Source organism: Lynx canadensis, chromosome B4, assembly GCF_007474595.2.
Source record: "Lynx canadensis isolate LIC74 chromosome B4, mLynCan4.pri.v2, whole genome shotgun sequence".
Lineage (NCBI taxonomy): Eukaryota > Metazoa > Chordata > Mammalia > Carnivora > Felidae > Lynx > Lynx canadensis.
This window is the reverse complement of record NC_044309.1, coordinates 41,630,063-41,648,685: the sequence shown is the minus strand read 5'-3', so window position 1 is coordinate 41,648,685 and position 18,623 is coordinate 41,630,063. Positions and strand designations below refer to the sequence as shown.

Genomic DNA, 18,623 nt, shown 5'->3' with positions numbered 1-18,623 from the left:
GTATGCTTCCAAATCCTGCTGGGACTCTAGAGGCAGCCATTTTGTCTCCTCCCCATTGTTCCCTTTTTCTAATGATTTATACCCCCCATCCAGAGGGGTAAAGGTCAGAGGTTGTTCCTTAGGAGGCCTCCATGGTCTTCGGGGCTCCCTGAAGGTCACTGCCGAGGGAACCGGCCGGGGGCCATCTTTACCAGACAGTGTTAGGAGCTTCACAATTAGACCATCCAACACTGTACTGGAAGATGGACCCAGAGCCGGCCGACATGCAGCTCCAGGCTAGAGCTGACCAGTCGCTACAGGGACCCTGGCCGCAGTCCAGGTGAGGTCTCTTGAGGGTATGTGAGCGGATCCCAAGCTCAAGGTCGGCTGTGGGTTCTGGATCCACCAGATGACAAATCACACTGGGTTGGGGGAGGGGCTCGGGCCATTGTGTCCCTTCAGTGGGCAGCCAGCCAACGGAGAGCCACCTCTTTGGCAACACACTTCACTCAAGACGAAGGGGCTTCCACGGTGTGTGGGGAGGTTCGGGAGAGGGGGTTGCAGCCAGCGGGGGGCTGGGGGGCCCGAGGCGGTAGATGTCGCTGACACGGGAACGGGGGCCTCCATCATTACCCGGCAGTATTAGAGACTCCCAACCAGCACCCAAACACTGCTGGGTAAGACGGGGGCCCCTGCCCAGCCTGCCCACCTCCAGGTCGGGCAGTCCTCCGCCCAGGCTCCCTGTGGAGAGGCTGCAGAACCCTGGCTCCCATCCCCCACCACCCGAGTCCCTGGGGACACTTCCGGGTGAGCCCTGTAGCCCGCCACCAGCCCCACCCTAAGTTGCTGATCCACTGGGACTCAGGTAGGTCTTCCGCAGGCCCCTGCCCGTCAGTTCTTCACCTCTGAGCCCCTTCCCCAGCCACCCCTACAGCTTGTCCCTGATCCCCCCCCCCCCCACACACACACACACACGGCTTCATCGGTCTCCATCCCCACTCGGTGGTTCCTGGCCCAGCCCCAGAATCCCTCTCCCAGTGGCCTTTACCTGTCACCGGGGCCGCCTGACCCCCACAGAGTGAGTGCCGGGGAGAGGAAGGGGAGTCAAGGCCCAGGATTCAACGGCCTAGAGCCCGCCCGCCGGGCCTCCACTCTTCCTCCTTCCTTCTCCAGGGCCTGGCGGCGCAGGCTCCTCACCTGGGCCCCGCCCGCCGCCCCTGCGCACAGGTGTGTCCTCCTGCCATAGGCTGCCCCCCCACCGCCTTAACCCCTTCCCTCCCAGGGCCAGCCGCAGGCACCTCCTCTGAGGCCTGGCCACCCCGCTAGGCCTCCCACCCTTTCCTAGAGGAAAGGCCTCTTTCCCTAGGGAGGCCACCCCTCTCCTACCCACCTCCTCTGCCCCCCAGCCTCCACTAGGGAGCCTGGTCTCCAGGGGGGGAAAGAGAGGGGATGTCTCTGGGCTCCCCACAGCTACCCCTGCCCTCGCTAGCCCCTTCCTCCGAGGCCAGACAGCCCTGAGGTCAGCGAGGGGTCAGCTCAGCAGGGATTGGGTTGTGCCTCCGCCTGCCGGGCATCCCTGCCTGTTGACGGGTGTCTTCAACCCCCCAGCAGGGTGTCTCCCTGTCCTCGGCCCTAAAGTTGGGGAGCCCACCCCTGCCAGAAGGCCAGAGCTGGCCGGGAGCAGCAGTACTGACCCTACCCTGCTGGTGAAAGTACTGAGCTGCTGTCCTTCAGCCCTCCTAGCCATCCCGTGGGGAGAAACGCCCCTGCTGCTCTGTGGGAAATGGACCGAGCACCCCGGGGGCAGAGCTGCTCCCGGACCCACCTCAATGCCCTGGATGCAAGTCCCAGCCTACGGAGCAGTTGGCCCTAGGGTGGTTAGAGGGGTGGGACCTGCCTTTCTTTTGTGCAGCTCTAGGCGTTGCCGGGAGAGAAGAGTCCTCCCCGCCCCCCCCCCAGGCGGCAGGTGACGCTCCACCCCACCCCCACCCCCTGGAGGGCGATGGCTCCAGGAGCTATTGTGTGGCCCAATCCAAGCTCTCCTTGGTCTCCCAGCTTCCTCTCAGTCTCCTTTGTTTGCATCCTTAACACCTGTCCGTACTTATTTCCTGTTTGTGGGCTTGTCTCCTAGCTCCCCAACAGGAATTGTCTTGTTCACATCATGCCCTCAGCACTGCTCCAGTGCCTGTGACACAGTGGACGCTCAAGTAAAGCACATGCTAATGAATGACAGTAGGGGCCAGCCCACCCCTCGGCCTCTCCTGCAGCAGGGAGCTGGGCCTTCCTGGGCGGGACCCTCACAGGCTTAACTCGCCAGGAGAGGGGCCTTAATTCAAATCAAGATAAAGCCTTAACACAAAGAAGGGATCCTTGGTAGTCCACCCTGGACACAAGGCCGAGGGGACAAAAATAAAACTGCCCAGGAGCACCAGGCCAGTAGGGGCTCCCGTCAAGGGAGGAGCACGGCGCACGGGAGCCCAGAGAGGGGTGGGGCAGTGGGTGGCACCAGGCCCCTGCTTCCTGGCTTGTACTGGTCTCAGCTCTCAGATCTAGAAGTCAGCGCTAGAGGAGTGCAGTTGTGTCCCTTCAGGGCGACCAAGGCTGCCTCTCCAGGAGTGTGTGCTCCGCAGACAGACGGCCCGAGTTCAAATCTCAGAGCCTCACTGCTCGGCAGCTGTGTGTCTGCGAGCAAGTCATGTGACCTACCCGTGCCTCAGTTTTCCCCACGGTGAAACAGGAATGACACAGCCACCCACGGTGAAACAGGAATGAGTGTGTAGTCTTGTAAACAGTGCCTGACACGTGACAAACGTGTAATGAATTATTGTTGCCAGTTACGACCTTGATCCCTCACCTCAATGATCTTCACAACCACCCTCAGGATCATCCTCCATTTTATTTTATATATAGTTTTTTTTTTTTTCTTTTAACCGAGGTACAGTCGACACACAATGTTCCATTGCCTTCGGGTGTACCAATTACCGATTCCACAAGCCTATACGTTATGCTACGCTCTCACCGCAAGTGCAGCCGCCATCTGTCACCATGCAAGGTGCCATTACAGCACCATTGATTATATTCCCTGTGCTGTAACCTTTCATCATTCTCCACTTTAAAGAAGAGACTGAGGGGGCGCCTGGGTGGCGCAGTCGATTAAGCGTCCGACTTCAGCCAGGTCACGATCTCGCGGTCCGTGAGTTCGAGCCCCGCGTCAGGCTCTGGGCTGATGGCTCAGAGCCTGGAGCCTGCTTCCGATTCTGTGTCTCCCTCTCTCTCTGCCCCTCCCCCGTTCATGCTCTGTCTCTCTCTGTCCCAAAAATAAATAAACGTTGAAAAAAAAATTAAAAAAAAAAAAAAAGAAGAGACTGAGGAATCTGGCCCACGGTCACACTCCTGGTGTGTTAAGCAGAGTCCAGAACCAGGTCAGGTCAAAGGTGAAAGTCAAGCTTTTGTGCTTTTGTACACACACACACACACACACACACACACACACACACGGCTCCCTGCTCACTCCCCCTCCCCCAGTCCCCTTCTGAGCTCCTCAGGCCCAGGCAGTCACAGTTAGAGACCCACACACAGTGATCCTAGGGGCTTTATTTACAAGAGTATAGGGCCTGATGCTGCCTGGAGTCTCGCAGGGCTATATACAGGGTCAGGAAGAGGGAAGTAGGGACACAGCCACTTAAATTACAATAGAACGGGGGCGGGCTCCTCAGTTCCGGCCATGGGTTGGCCCACCGGAGGCCTCTGCAGGGATCAGGGCTGAGGCTGCAAAGAGAAGGGAGGAACGGAGTAAGGGGGTGGCTGGAACCGAACCGGGGAAAGGGAACAAGAAGGTCTGGAATGGCCGGGAAGGGCAGGGGAAGGCCGCAGCTACCGCATCCATCCAGGGGAAAGCACTGGACCCAGCGACACTGGGGGGCAGGGCAAGGAGGAGCCCTAAGCAGAGGGCCATACCCCGCCTCATTTCCTCTTGAGGGAACCCTTGCTCTTCTCCTTGTCCGCCGACCGCTGCTTCTTCACCTTGTCCTCCTTCTTGTTCTTACTGTGCAAGTTCTCATATACATCCTCCTTGTGTCTGCAGGTGGGGTGGGCAGTTGGCGCAGGTCAGGAGACCGTGCAGGGTTACCCAGCTCCAGCGGCCCCGTCTGGCCCACCCCATTTCACAGGTGAACAAACTGAGGCCAGGAGAGAGGAGACCTGGTCACTGTCCTTTCACTAGACTAGAAGCTCCTTGTGGGCAAAGCCTCCATCTTCTACACCAGGAATACTACCGGTACCCAGCACAGGCCCAACATAGACATAGGCCCAACTCAGGAAATACTTGTGAACACAGGTAGTAAGAGTCAAGCTTGAGCTTGAACCCAGGTCTCCCTGACAGCAGCACTTGTCATCTCTGAAAGGGAGGGTCGGGCCGAGGAGGAGGAGGGGGGAGTGGATGCTGGGAGGTGGCAGGCGGGGGTCACTCACTTGGAAGAGGTGCGGGATGCCTTGGCATGGGCGTTCCTCATGGCTAAGGGGTAGGTGATGTTCCCGTACTCTGACTCCCGGCCCTTCTGGGACTGTGGGCAGAGGTGTGGTGGGAGGGCGGTGGTCCCAGCAGGGACCAGGTGATGCCCACGCCCCCCCACAGCTCCGCCAGGCCCCTCTCTACACACACCTGAATGACCTCCAGCTTCTTCTTGGTGGTTTCAATGAACTGGGCGATGGCCACATAGATGAACTTGTACTGCGCCTCGGTCTGCACCATGCCGGAGCGCTGCGCCCGCACCATCTGGATGGTCTTCTGGATGTCGATGTCACAGTCCAACCCTGGGCAGGCATGGCAGTTGGACCTCAGGCTCAGGCGGAGGGGGTGACCGAGGGGCTGCTCACCCAGCCACCCACCTGCGTCTCCCACGGGTCCCGCTCACCCTTGGTGGAGATGCTTTCCATGAGCATGTCGATGACGATGATGGTGCCCGTGCGGCCAATGCCTGCGCTGGGGAGGGAAGGGGGCGCCGTCAGAGGCCTCACCGGGAAGGGGGAGCCCCGGCATTCGGCTCCAGCATGGTAGCATGAAGAAACTGAGGCTCCAGACAGATGAGGTAACACGCCCGGGGTCACAGGGCCGGCAGGCCGGAGGCGGAAGCTTCCCTGGTTCCGCACCCACGCACATCACTTCAGCCCAGGGATTTGTAGGCGGGCCGGCTCTCAAGTGCTCCCAGGCCAGCCGGCTGCACCCCATCTCCCCGCGCCACCACTTCCTGCTTTGACGCCTCATTCCTGCCGCGGGCTGCTCCCTACTCTGGAGGATCTAGGAGCCCCAGCCCCATCAAGGTCCTGCCTGCCCCACAGGCACTCCGGGCCTCCCCTGGCCCTCTCCCACACCCTTGGCCTGAATGAGGCCTTCCCTGCACCCCGGCCTGCCCTTCTAAAGTTATATTTAGAGCTTTTTAAAGCAGGGCTTCGTTTCCCTTTTTCTCTTTTTTTTTCAGACCCTGACGGCAGGGAAAGGGCAGTCCTAGAGACAGCAGGGCACAAAGGGCACTGGGGTCAGGAGCTGTGGAGAGGTGGGGGAGCCACGCAGTAAGGGCTGTCCCCTTCCCCGCCCTGTGCCACCACCCTTGGGCAAACAGCCCCGGGGAACCTCAGGACCCCTCGGAGACTGCAGTCCCACCCCCTTTGCTGGGCCCATCAGGCTGGTGACCTGAGTTGCACTGTCTAATTTCAAACCCAGATTGTCAAAAATAACCCCCCCCCTTACCCACTTCCTTCCTGTAGCATCTAAATAAAGGCCATGGGGATTTCAAGAAGTGGAAGGGGGGTAGCAGGAGGGTCGTTGTGGGCGATGGGCCTGCCCCTGGAGGCAGAGCAGAGTCCCTTAGATGGCACGTGGGGGGTACCCCCAGTTTCATCCCACCCAGCCCTGCCCCAGGACAAGCAGTTGCTGGTGGGAAGAAGGAAGAAGTGTGAGGCCCTCGCAGCCTGGGGTCACTTGGAGGGAGTGGGTAGGGAAGCAGAAAAAGCAGGCTCCCGTTTCCCCATTCTCTTCCTGCTGTGAGTTATTAAACCATTCACAGCTCCCATTTCTTCAGGGATTCATTGTATTCCCGACACAGTGACAGGGTCTCACTTAACCCTCAGAGCAACCATAGGAGATCCTGAATTTACAGAAGACGAATCTGCGGGTCAGAGTAACCAAGCAATTTGTCCACGATCACACAGCCGGTGAGTAGCAGAACTGAAATTTAAAACTACGGTCTCTGTCCAGGAACCTGCACCCACTGCCTCCCATGCACCCAGGCCAGGCGGGCTGGGTAGGCCCATCTACAGGACTCTGCCCTTCAGGCCTGATGGGCCCCCCCCCACCTCCTCCTTGCTGACCCCCCACCTCCCCGTTTAGCAGGAACAGGGTCTCCTAGTCATGAGGTTCTGCAGTGGAGCTAGTGATGCGTGGGCCCCTCTGGAAGAGATACCACCCGTCGCCACGCAACCCTGGAGGCCAAGCTGGGGTCACTAGCTGGGAAGGGAGAAGCAGAGAAGGCTAAGCGCCCCGGGGGCTACAGAGGGGAAAATGAGAAAACGTAGGGAGCCACACTGCCCCCAGATGGGAGACGCTTGGGGCCGAGAAAATATATACTCTGAGTAAGCCCGTATGAGGAAACAACATGACCAGGACCGAGGTCTGTTGTGAGTGTCCGTGCAGGCTCTCTTGCAGACCAGCTGGCAAGCTGCTGGGCCTGTTTTCTCATCTGTATGTGGCAGGGCTGGATGAGACGGTACATCCAGGGAAGTCTCGAAGTCTCTGAAGAAGCCACCCCCAGGCACAGGATCAATCAGTGGGGTGGGTTCAAGCTTAAGTTTCCCACAGGGGTCTGGGGCCGTCAAGGAGCCCGGATGAGGCTGGGATCGGGGGACGGACGCGTGAAATGCATTAGCTCGGAAAGCAGTGTTTACGATGAGCAGCACACGACACTTAGCAGGATTTACTGGCCATCATGACTACTAACTTCATCATTGTTCTCACCTGCAGTGCACAATGATGGGTCCCGCGTGAGGCAGACTCTCCTGCCGCTGGTTGATCTGATCCAGGAAGCTGAGGACACCTCCAGGCTCGCTGGGGACGCCATGGTCAGGCCAGCTCAGGTACTGATAGTGCCAGATCTCCCGAACCAGGTCCCCCTGGGCAGAGTGCGTAGGGCCAGTGCCCTCTGTTCCCACACACCACCCCGTCCCACCCAACCAGACATGAGAGCAGCTCCCAGGGGGGGCCCCGGGAGTGAGACGAGGATGGAGGGGACACTCACATTGTCCAGCGGGGAGACCTGCAAGGTACGGAGTTTGTACTCAGCTGTGTCGTGCTCCCCGCAATTGGTTACTGTGTACGGTCCATAAGCGCGCTGAGTGCCCACCTCTGGCCAATATGGCACACATTTGTTCTGAAAAGGGAGGGTGGAGGTGAGGAGTGAGGCACAGAAGCGACACACAGGGACCTGTTCCAGGCCCTTTGCAAGGTCCTGGGTCCCTGGCGCTGGCCCAGTCAGCAACATTTGTTGGACGAATGGATGAACTGGCCGAGTCAGAGACAGGATCCAGTCTTGGCTCAGCCACCAAGAGGCGGTGAGACCTGACCAGCCACTCAACCTTGCAATTCATTCGGGAAACATCTGCAGGTGCGCATGTTGTACGTGAAGTTGCGGAGACCAGGCTGGAGTCGCAGACACAGCGAAGACACGGTCTCTGCCCCTGTGCCTCTAGGAGGTCACAGAGAGGCGAACGGGGTTAACAGAGCCACTCGGGATCAGGGTAGAGGGAGAGACTAATCCTCCCTCCAGGTTCCGGAGGAAATCACAGGTGGCTTCACAGAGGAGGAAGCATTTGAGCTAGGTCTTCAAAAACAGGGAGTCTGTCCGGCAGAGAGAGTGCAGAGAGAGAGGAAGTCATTTCCTAGCAGAAAGTGAGCTGATGCCAAGGCGTGGAAACCTGAGGCAGAGAGTGTTGTAGCGAAGTCACCCCGCCTTGACGGCCAGGTCTCAGAGTGTGACCTGAAGACAACTGGGAGCCACTGAAAGGTGTTCAAGAGAGGGAGCAGCTTGATGGAGTGTATGCTTTGGGCGGGACCCCTTTGACTCCAGTGCAGAAGTGCCGTAGAAGGGCACGGCCCCCAGGCAGGGATACCGGCTGGGTGGCGGGGTAAGGGTGAGGGGCAGACTCCAGAGAGATTTACGAGGCAAGGGAGGACAGGAGGGCTGTGGCTTGGATGGGGACAGGTGGGGGAGGGGCAGGAGGCAGGTTTGCTTCCGGACACTTTAAGAGGTGCCTGGGTGGCTCCATCGGTTAAGTGTCTGACTTCGGCCCAGGTCATGATCTTGCAGTTCATGAGTTCGATCCCCATGTTAGGCCCTGTGCTGGAGCCTGGAGCCTGCTTCAGATTCTGTGTCTCCCTCTCTCTTTGCCAACTCGCTCTCTCTCTCTCTCTCTCTCTCTCTCTCAAAAATAAACAAACATTTAAAAAAATTTTTTTTTAAAAGGAAGAAAGCCCACTTAAAACCGGGGTCTGGTGGTCAGGAGCGCCCCAGGTTGGAAGCAGAGATCTGGGAGACAGTGCTTATCCAAGAGTGTCTCTGTGCCTCAGTTTCCCAACAAGGGTTGGACTTTGCCCTCTGAGGGGACTTTCTGCCCTGGCGTCTGGCATTTCTTTGGTTTAATGGCAATGGATAACAAAGCACTGGGGCGGGGGGAGGGGAGAGGGGAAGGGGTGGGGATCAGGGGACAGCACGGGACTTGGCCCTACCCGGCCTTTCTCCACCTCTCGGGTGGTCATGACAATGACGCGGGTGTTCTCCTGCCATGCCATCTGCCAGAAGTCGTTGACTGTGGCCTCCAGGCAGCCCTGGCTGGCGATGTAGGTCTTAGCGTTCTCATCGGGGCTTAGCAGCTGGTTCTGGAAGCAAGGGTAGAGAGATGCATCCCAGGGCTGTGAGCCCCTGCACCACCACCCTCCTCACCACCTAACTTTGCTACGCGTCTCTGGCTCCAGTACCCCCGTGAGATGGGGAATCCCCAGGGCCCAGCCTCTCCTCCCATGTGACCAGCAGGCGCCACTGACCTTGACGTAGTTGGCATTGATATAGTCGGACCCAGGGATGTTGCTGTCACGTCCCTGCAGGATCACTCGGGTGTGGTCGACTGGGGGTGGGCAGGGAGGAAAGAAGATGGGCCTGGGTCAGCCAGGTATTCACCAGCCCCTGGGTCAGACCCTTCCTAAGCTCACAGGCCATTCTTATCTTAGAGGCCAGGAGGCTCTCCGAGCACTGTGGGCAGGTGGGGGCGGAGGATCCACATGGGGAGCGGGGTTGGAGGTTTCAGGAAGGAGGGCGGTGGATGTCTAGTGCGGGGAGGCTCCAGTGGGAGGGGCAGAGGCTTTCTGCAGGAGGGAGGCCCTGTTGTGTGGGTGAGGAGGTGGACCCTCCTGGGGCGGGGAGTAGGGACCTTATGAGATGGAGGGAGGTTGGCTGGGGCAAGGGGAGTCTCCTGGGTGAATGGACGCTGCCCGAAAGTGGGAGGGATGAAGGCAGCCTGGGGGCAGGGTGCTCACACGGAAGAATGTTCTTGTAACGGTTCTTGCTCTTGTTCTCTGGCCTCTGGCCTTCCAGCCGCTGGTGCAAGTTCTTTACCTCCTGCTTCTGCAGACTCTGAGGGGCGAGAGGGGGAAACTGAGTGCCAGCCCCCGGAGGGCCATCCGCGCACGGAGATAAGACGGGGCAGACCAGTGTATGGGGTGGGGAGAGAGGGGACGGGGCCTGAGACCCCACGCACCTCAAACTCCTCCCAAAAGCCGGCTTTGGCTGTCTCCTCCGACTCCTGCTTCTTGTTGAGTTCCAACACCCGATTCTCAATGTCAGCTGCGTTCACCCGAGTGGCATAGTACGGCTGGGCGGGGACAGGTGAGAAGTCAGCGCCCACTTGAGCGCACAGAGCTCCTGGGTCTGAGGGATTGCCAGGCCCGCCCCTCTCACCTGCCGCAGGTAGACGAAGGCACCCGAGGCCTCCTCAATCCCCGTCTTCTTGAAATGCTCCACCAGGTCTGTGAGGCTGTCAAAGGTCTCTGAGCCACCCACCGTGTAGCGTCCACCCTGAGGGATGCCAAGTCAGGCCATTCTGCATGACCTGAGTCTCCCTCCCTACACCCCCAGCCTTGGACCAAAGCCTAGGCTGATCCTCCCCGCTGCCGGGGCTTTGAGCATAGACAGGAGCCCCGGCAGGATGCCTTCCCCGCTGCCCGGCTGCCTTACCTCACACATGACCTTGATATGAGTGACTCTGAGTGGGGAGCCTGGGCGAGCCTTGGGCTGGTCGCTGAGCACGGACAGCACAAAATCTCCAGGCTGGCTGAGACTCTCACGCACGAGAAACGTCCAGGGCTCACCCTTGGCCTGCAGCAGTGTCTCTGCCTGCCCCCCAGACATGTGACCGTGGTACCACCTATAGAAGGCAACATCAGGGAAGGTGACCCCTAGGCCAAGGGGCAGGCACTGAGCAGAGGCATTCACAGAGAAAGGGAAGTAGAGTGACTATGATGTGCCAGGCGCTGTGCTACATGCTTTCAAATCCACCACCATAGTTGGGTCCACTGCTCTCACAAAAATGTTGAGAGGTAGGTACGATCCCATTTTACAGATAAGGAGCCTGAAGCTGGGCCCAAGGCCCTTGGGTGGTAGCCAGGCCCGCCTCTGAGAGCATGAGACAGAGGCAGAGAGGCAAGCCACATCCAGAACAACTGTAGGGGAGAAACCGAGGGAGGGTCTCCATGAAAGCCAGGGCTGAGCTAGGGAAAGAGGAGGGGGACCAAGAGAAGCACAGAGGCCAAACTCTGCGCAGAGAGCAGTGGAGATTGGGAGAGACGGAAGTCACAAGGGAGTCGTGATGGGGACAACTCCCCCCTGGGTGGCAGGGAAGACAGACAACCCTGCTGGGGAAACAGGGGTGTGGGGGGCTCTGAGGTGTCCAGGGTGACATCACTGAAGGGGAGGCTGGGGCTCAGAGGGGCTCAGAAGGGCAGAAAGCGGAACTAGGACCTTTCCCCAAAGCACACCCCCTTCCCAGGAGGAAACTGTAGCCCCACAATGCCCAGCCCCACAGGAAACCACGTGATGGAAAAAACACAAAACTCCTTCTGGGGAGAGAGTGAGAAGTGAGGGTGTGAGGTTTCCTCAGCCCAGGGACCAGGGGAGGGGGCATTTTCCAACCGCAGGGATGGGGGGAGCAGGGGGGGACCAGTCTGTCTTGCCCCACCTCGCTCCCTCCCTGTCCCCAAGCAGCACCCCAGGCCACCCTGTCCCACCAATCAGGGATAGACCAGGGCCCCCCCAGGCAATGGGGAGGGGGCTGACCCTCGTCCCCCTGGCCCAGGATGAGGAAGTTTCCATGCAAATGTCAGGCTGACCATAGGCAGAGAGCTAGCCATTGGCGGGACAAATGCAAATTTCCTCGGAGGGGGGGAGGAGGAGAGGCAGCGGGCCAGGGCTGGGAACACAAAGGGAGGTTTGGAGAAGGAGCCTCCCCCACGCAATCCCAGGGTCAGGGGTGAGCCAGGCATGCTGGCGTCCTGGCGTGGGTCACCGAAAGGGCCTCTTGGAGTCAGTTTCCCTGGCCTGGATTCCCTCCATCCTTCCCTGCCCCCCAGCCCCCAGCTCTGCCCTTCTCCCCCTTCTCCCAAGCCATTTGAAGCCAGGCCCCAGCCTCCTCCCCAGGGGGTCTGCTCAGCTGCTCCTTCCCTCTTCTAGCTCCATCCACAACCTACTGCTTCTCCAGGGCCTCCAGCAACCCATCCTCCTGCAGGGAAGATGCCGGCTTTGGGCAAGGAGAAAGAGAGGTACCGCGCTGAGTTCAAGAGGGTCTAGGTGGCAAAGGCCCCTTAACGTTGCAGGCGGGGCATAGGAAAAGAACGAGAGGGAGCAGATACCCAATAAGGACCAAGGAGGGCCACCATGAGCAAAGTCATCCATGCTTGGGCTTCACGCCTAGAAGAGGTGGCTTCAAGGCAAATGGATGAGTGGCTTCATGTTGGCTGGTGAGTGGTGCCCAGCGGTGGGCCCCGGGGCCTTCACCTCAGCCTCACCCAGTTCTAACTCTGAATCAGTGACTTGAACAAAAATACTGATGTGAGTTGGGAGGCACGCATCTCAGAAAGACCGAAAACGGACAGAATCAAGATTCACAATCATTTCAACAATCAACACCCAAATACAGGACAAGGGCAAGTTGGCTTGGCCCCAGGAGTGTAAAAAAACAACAACAACAACAAAAACAAAAAATCCCTTAGAGTTATTGGGCTGCCCTTCACCTTAATGGAGCTGTCATTGAGATACAGCCACTAAAGTGAGCCATGGTGTAATGCCGAATGTTCTGGTCCTCCACCCCACCCCCCACCATGCTTTAGGGAGACCACATAGGGAGCAGCCTGCCCAATCGTGGGGACCACATCTTTGAAGCCAAAGGGACAGGGGAGAAATGCCTTGAGTGTCCTGTGCCCAGGTACTAGGCCCCTTGCACACACAACCATATCGGACAGTTTTCAACTGGTCTGTGTTCTGGTCAAGCTCTACCAAGCCCCCAAAAGCAGACCCGTCATCACTGTGTTGCTGAGATAAGGCATTAAATGTCGTCGTAAATACAAATCTCCTCTGCCCCTCCTCAACATTCGTCTCTCTGTGTACCAACCTGTGCTGGGGGAGAGAGTGGCTAAACAAGACCGATTCGGTTCCATAGACGGAAGAGCTTTCTAACAACAGAGCTGGCCTACTGTGAAAGGCGGCCACCAGGCCTCTGCATCACGAGCAGGCCTGGGAGGCCAGCTGACAGGGACCCCGGAAAAGGGCAAGATGATGTTCCCTGCTTTCTCAGGGGTTGAGGGAAAGGCTATGAGGGGTTAGTGCCCCAAGACACAGGCCCAGGATCACATGGAAGAAAGAGGCCCACGGAGCCCCAGGAAGGATGGGAAAATCAGGGACGGGGTTGGCGGGGGGAAGGCAGCCCACCTCCACGCGGGGGTGGGTCAGGGTATGAAGCCCCTCACCTCTCGCTGGTGGGGTCGGAGCAGTTCAGCGGGTACTTGAGGTGGATGATGGTGCCATCCCGGTCCTGCAGGACACCCTGCTGCTGTGTGTAGTACTCCACCAGCTCCGTCAGTGTCGCAAACTTCTCCCCTCCATACAGGTCATAGAAATCTCCCGAGTTCTGGATCCGAATGTGGGTCACCTGATCCCCGACCCTGCGGGGCACCAGACGGTGAGGCCAGTGGGTGTAAGAGGAGAGGTAGGGACAGAGAGGGGGATGGGCTGGGGTCCTGAGCACGGGGCACACACAGGGACGGGGTAGACATGGAGGGGGGGACAGGGGACATGCTGGTGCTGGGGGCTGGGAGGTTGGAACCGAGAACGGAGTTGCAAAATGCGGGCCCTGGCTGGAATTGAGGGCCGCCTACCTGACGGAGAGGGAGAAGTCGCCCTGGTTCTTGCGACTGGGCCGAGCCAAGAAGCTCCCATGGACCCCCCGGCCCTTGAGCAGCGTCTCTGCATCCAGCCCACTGAGGTCTCGGTGAAACCACCTGCAGGCCCGGAAGGCAGTGAGGAGAGGTCCCTCCGGCCGCAGGGCACCCTCGCCTCCTGTCTACCGTGGTTCCCGGGACCTTACCTCACCATCCTGGGGGCTCCCTGAGAGGAAGGGGGTGCAGGGAATGAGATGTGCTGGTGAGCCCAGGCAGGCCGCCAACTCCCAGCGCCCAGGCCGCCTCACAGCCCTGGCGGTCCTGGTTCTGGGGCTGCCACTCCACTGGCCTGGGACAGCCGGCAGGGCGGGGACAGGAAGGGGCGCGGCCGACCCCTTGGGGGAACTCACTGTACTTCTCGTTTTGGAGCAGAGCGCAGAAGAGAAGCAGAGCAGGGTGGCAGTGGGGGTGGGGAGGGGGCCCACTTCCCACACGTCGTCTGCCATCAAAGGCTCCAGGAGCATGGCACTCCGCAAGGGTGACGACACAAGAAAGAAGGACGCAAATGTGCCTTGCAGCCTACAGGCGAAGACCGGGCTTCGTAAACGTGAGCCCACTCGCAGTCACATGCCAACCCTTCCTCCTCCACCAGCCGCGTCGCACAGCCTTCCCTGGTCCAAGCTAATAATAGTGGTGACACTGAGGGGTGCCTGGGTGGTTCAGCTGGTTAAGCGTCCAACTCTTGATTTCGGCTCAGGTCATGATCTCACGGTTCGTGGAGTTGGAGCCCCACATCGGGCTCTGCACTGACAGCGTGCAGCCCGCCTGGGATTCTCAGTCTCCCTCTCTCTCTCTGCCCCCCACCCCGACTCACTTGCTTGCGTGCTCTCTCTCTCAAATAAATAAATAAATAAATAAATAAATAAATAAATAAATAAACACTAAAAAAAAAATAACGGTGACAGCCACAACTCTCCTTTCACGGAGTCTCCCTGTATGCCAGGCACTGTGCTCTCATGTCATTTATGTGCCTTATCTGATTTATCCCTCATCAGAGCCCTGATGAAGCAGGCGCTATCTTTATCCCCATTTTACAGACAAGGAACCTGAGGCTCAGGGAAGGCAGGAAACTTGCCTGAGGTTAGACAGTCAGTTAAGTGGCGGTGCCGGGATGAACCCCACAGGGGTTCCAAGGTCAGTGATTTCAGCTCCTGTATGCCAGGCCTTAGGGCTTCAAAGAACAGAGGTCGGACCTCCTGTCCACTGGGGGTTGCAGGGAAGGGGACACTTCCTAACAGCCACGGCCAAGCAGATGCTTACAAAGGGAGAGGTGCCCTCGCCTCCTCTGACCTACACATCTGAAGAGGTACCACTGGGGCACTGGGATGGACAAAATAGCAGCTGTCAAACATACACCTTTTCTACTTCTTGCCCTAGTCTTTGTCCCTCTGTGCCCTAACCAGCCAGTGGAGCCAAGGAACAGAATGCAAGGGGAAGCAGAGCTGGGAAAGCAGGTGGGGGTAGAGCTTCCACGCCCCCTGGGGGTCCTTCCACCCTATACCTGGGCCATAGGTTCTGGTCAAGGGGGCGGCTCTGAATTAGCCAGAGCTCAGGACTCTGACCAGGGGCCTGTCTCCTGGGGACTGAGGTCCCTGCCATCAACTGATATTCTCAGGGCTGGATGACCTCAAGAAGCCCTACACACTAGAAGTTCACGATGCTCCCTGTGTGTAATCCCACAGACAAACACAACACGCCAAACCAAAACGAGGAAAGCAATCTAACAAAGGGCACACAGAAAGCTCTCGTACTGGTGGCTTCCCCTAGGGAAAGAAACTAGGTGGCCGGAGGAGAGGGCTGGGAGGGACATTCACCTCTCCCTTGTACCTGTTTTTTTAACGGAAGGGTAATTGACACACAACGTTCCATTAGTTTCTGGTGTAAAACATAGTGATTCGACATCTCTATATATTATGCTCCGCTCACAAGCATAGCCGCCATCTGTCACCACACAACACTATTACAACACAACTGACTGTATTCCCTATGCTGTACCTTTCATCCCCATGATTTATTCTATCCGTAACTAGAAGCCTCCACCTCCCACTCTACTTCATCCATTTTGCCCCCTCCCACCCGCCTCCCCTCTGGCAACCATCATTTTACTCTCTGTGTTCATAGGTCTGTTTCTCCTAGTTGGGTGTTTGTTGTTGGTTGTTGTTTTTTTTTTTTTAAGATTTTTAAAAAATGTTTTTAAATGTTTATTTATTTTTGAGAGAAACAGAGACAGAATGCGAGTGGGTTGGGGCAGAGAGAGAGGGAGGCACAGAATCCGAAGCGGGCTCCAGGCTCCGAGCTGTCAGCACAGAGCCAGACGGGGGGCTCGAACTCACGAGCTGTGAGATCATGACCTGAGCCGAAGTCGGGTGCTTAACTGACTGAGCCACCCAGGCGCCCCTTAAGATTTTTTTTAAAGTAATGTCTACACCCAGTGTGGGGCTCACACTCACGACCCTGAGATCAGAGTCACATGTTCTTCCAATTGTAACAGGAGGCGCCCCTGTTTTGTTTTGTAGGTTTCACATATAAGTGAAATCGTACAGTCTTTGTCTTTCTCTTCTTTCACTTAGTACAATACCCTCTAGATCCATCCATGTTGTCACAAATGGCAAGATTTTTTTTTTTTTATGGCAGAGTAACATTCCATTGTACATATATACCACATTTTCTTTATCCATTCATCTGTCTATGAACATTTGGGTTGCTTCCATTCCTTGGCTACTGTAAACAATGCCGCAATGAATATAGGGGTGCAGATATCTTTTCGAGTTAGCGTTTTCATTTTCTTTGGGTAAATGCTCAGAAGTGGGGTCATTAGATCAAATGGTGTTTCTACTTCTAATTATTTGAGCAAACTCCATACCGATTTCCACAGCGATTGCGCCAATTTTCATTCCCACCAACAGTGCGCGAGGGCTCCCTTTTCTCCACATCCTCATCGACACTTGTTATCTCTGGTCTTTCTGACTCTAGCCATTCTGACAGGTGTAACGTGGTATCTCATTGTGGTTTTGATTTGCATTTCCCTGACGATCAGTGATGTTGAGCATCTTTTCATGTGTCTGTTGGCCATCTGGATGTCTTCTTTCCCTTATACCGTTTTGAATGTTGTAGCGTGTGGGTATGTATTACCTTTATAAAAATGAATAAATTGACTGGGAGGCTGCAATTTCTGGGGAACAACTGGGGTGCTGGGAATGCTCTACGTCTTAATCAGGGTGGTACATACACAGGTGTATGTAAATGTGACATTCATCAGGCCGTACGCTTAACATTCATGTGCATTCTGTATGCTAGACCTCAATAAACACTAAGGAAAAATAGTAACAAAGTGTTAAAGCTGAACTGAAGTATTTTTCCTACGATGACTACTTTATCACTTTTCGAAATATCAAACATCGATTCTCCCCCCCTCAAAAGGGGCTCTCCCCGCCTCCCCCTTCTTTCTGGTACCTGGGAAGCTTGGTCTGTTTACCGTATGACCTAATACCGACCATCCCTTGAGTCCTGGACTTTGAGCCCCGTCAAAAGACCATGAACTCCTTCCCGGAGCCAGGGGCAGCAAGAGCGTCTGCGGAGTCGGCCCTGCCACAGTGGGGTCCACAGCCAATCTTGCCAACCTTCGAATGTTCAAAGGCTAGCACGCCACCTCATGCAGTTTGTGTCGAGTAAACAAGCTCATCGACAGCCATGTACATGCCTGATCCCAAGTTCAGCTCCTGTTTTTACACACACACACCCAGCTTGTCACACACACAGGACACACATACACAAACACAAACAGTCCCACGCACGCATCTCGCCATCCTCGGCCATCTACACACATACCCGGCCCGGTGCAAATACCCACACACGGACACACCACCCTGACCGCATGTGAAGTTGTGGGTCCACGCCTCCCTCCCCACTGCTTTACTCTGCTTGGGGCACCCTGTTTCCTGTTTCCTTTGTCCCCACAGGAGGGCCTCTGCTCAGGGGTGCTGGACTCTTGGTCACCACATGACTGGCTCTTCCTCACATCCAGCTCTCAGGGCACATGTCACCTCTTCAGGAAAGCCCTCCTGGGTCCCTCCAGTTAGTGACGCCACCCCCGGTCACTTGCTAGCACATGAAGCTGTTTTCACGTTTCTGCAGAACACTCCTGAGAATCTAAAACTGTCCTATTTACTGGGTTCTTTGTGTAGTCTGCTGCCTCCCACTGGAATGAAGCTCCGTGAGGGCAAGGACCCCGTCTTCTTCACTCCATTATTGCCAGCACCGTAAAAGGTACCTGGCACAGGTGCCCCGCATGCATCTGTTGAATGAATGATGCATGGGAGGGGGACGCAGAGGGGCACCGAAGGAAAGTAGAATGAACACCAGACGTTGGGAAGTTACATGGGAAGAAGGGGGAGCTTTCTCAGGTCTGCCTCCCAGACACGTTATGTTTCAGATGATGTGGGCGACCCAGGGTTTCTGGTAAGCAGACAGCAGAAGCAGGAGGCCAGAGAGCGAAGGGAAACATGCAATGGAGAGAATAAATACACATCTGGTCGGGGGAAACGAGCTAGACAGAGAAAAGGAGGAGGGGGCAGAGGGGCATGAATGAGCCTAGAGTTCCTCAAATCTTGAGGGAGGGACAGGAAGTAGATCGCCCTTATGGTCGCACACCTGCCAGGAATGAGCAAGAACCCTCCCTGCCCCTCTCTCCCAAACTAAGAGGAGGCCGTGGCAGCCAGGTGGAGCCGGGGACTTACCCACCGGACAGCATCTCCCCAGAGGGATGGGGGAGTCACAGGCAGAGGGCCACAAGGGGTGGGGCCGAGCCTGGGCGCAGCTGTGCACAGTAGCCCAAACAGGTGAGGAAGAACACTGGGAACTCAGCTACTTCCTCCTTGATGCAGCCCTCCAGGCCAATGGCACCACAGCGACGACGACGAGCCCCCTGACTAGTGATCCCTGAAAAAGGGACAGGTGGGCGGGGCTGGCCTCAGACTGCCCACAGAGGCCGGACTCTACCTCCAGCCCCGCTGGGTAGTCCAGGGCCGGCGTCCTGGCCTCCTTCCTTCGGGAGGGGAGGAGCCACTTGGAGCTCCACCTGGAGCTCAAGCTGACAGAGCAGCTGGAGGGAGGG

At 57.2% G+C, this 18,623-nt stretch overlaps 1 protein-coding gene across 4 annotated transcripts; it reads right to left on the bottom strand.

The window, feature by feature from the left end:
• Positions 1–3,553: 3,553 nt before the first annotated feature.
• On the bottom strand, positions 3,554–18,601 carry PTPN6 (protein tyrosine phosphatase non-receptor type 6). 4 transcript variants are annotated; one of them, XR_004343855.1, is made up of 16 exons: positions 13,657–13,873; positions 13,448–13,570; positions 13,040–13,234; positions 10,257–10,446; positions 9,981–10,097; positions 9,781–9,894; positions 9,560–9,656; positions 9,071–9,150; positions 8,756–8,905; positions 7,269–7,400; positions 6,989–7,143; positions 4,893–6,766; positions 4,640–4,791; positions 4,450–4,541; positions 3,937–4,057; positions 3,554–3,747 (listed from the first exon to the last, which is right to left on the bottom strand). XR_004343855.1 is itself a non-coding variant. In XM_030321580.2 (16 exons), the coding sequence occupies exons 1-15, from the start codon at positions 18,258–18,260 to the stop codon at positions 3,943–3,945; spliced, it is 1,794 nt and encodes a 597-aa protein (XP_030177440.1). In that variant the 5' UTR covers positions 18,261–18,601; the 3' UTR covers positions 3,554–3,747; positions 3,937–3,942. The 4 variants fall into 4 exon arrangements, 3 of the variants coding, with proteins under 3 accessions (XP_030177440.1, XP_030177441.1, XP_030177442.1); XM_030321580.2 differs by lacking the exon at positions 13,657–13,873 and adding an exon at positions 18,247–18,601 and having other exon boundaries at positions 4,893–4,960; XM_030321581.1 differs by having other exon boundaries at positions 4,893–4,960; positions 13,657–13,816.
• Between the last annotated feature and the right edge of the window lie 22 nt (positions 18,602–18,623).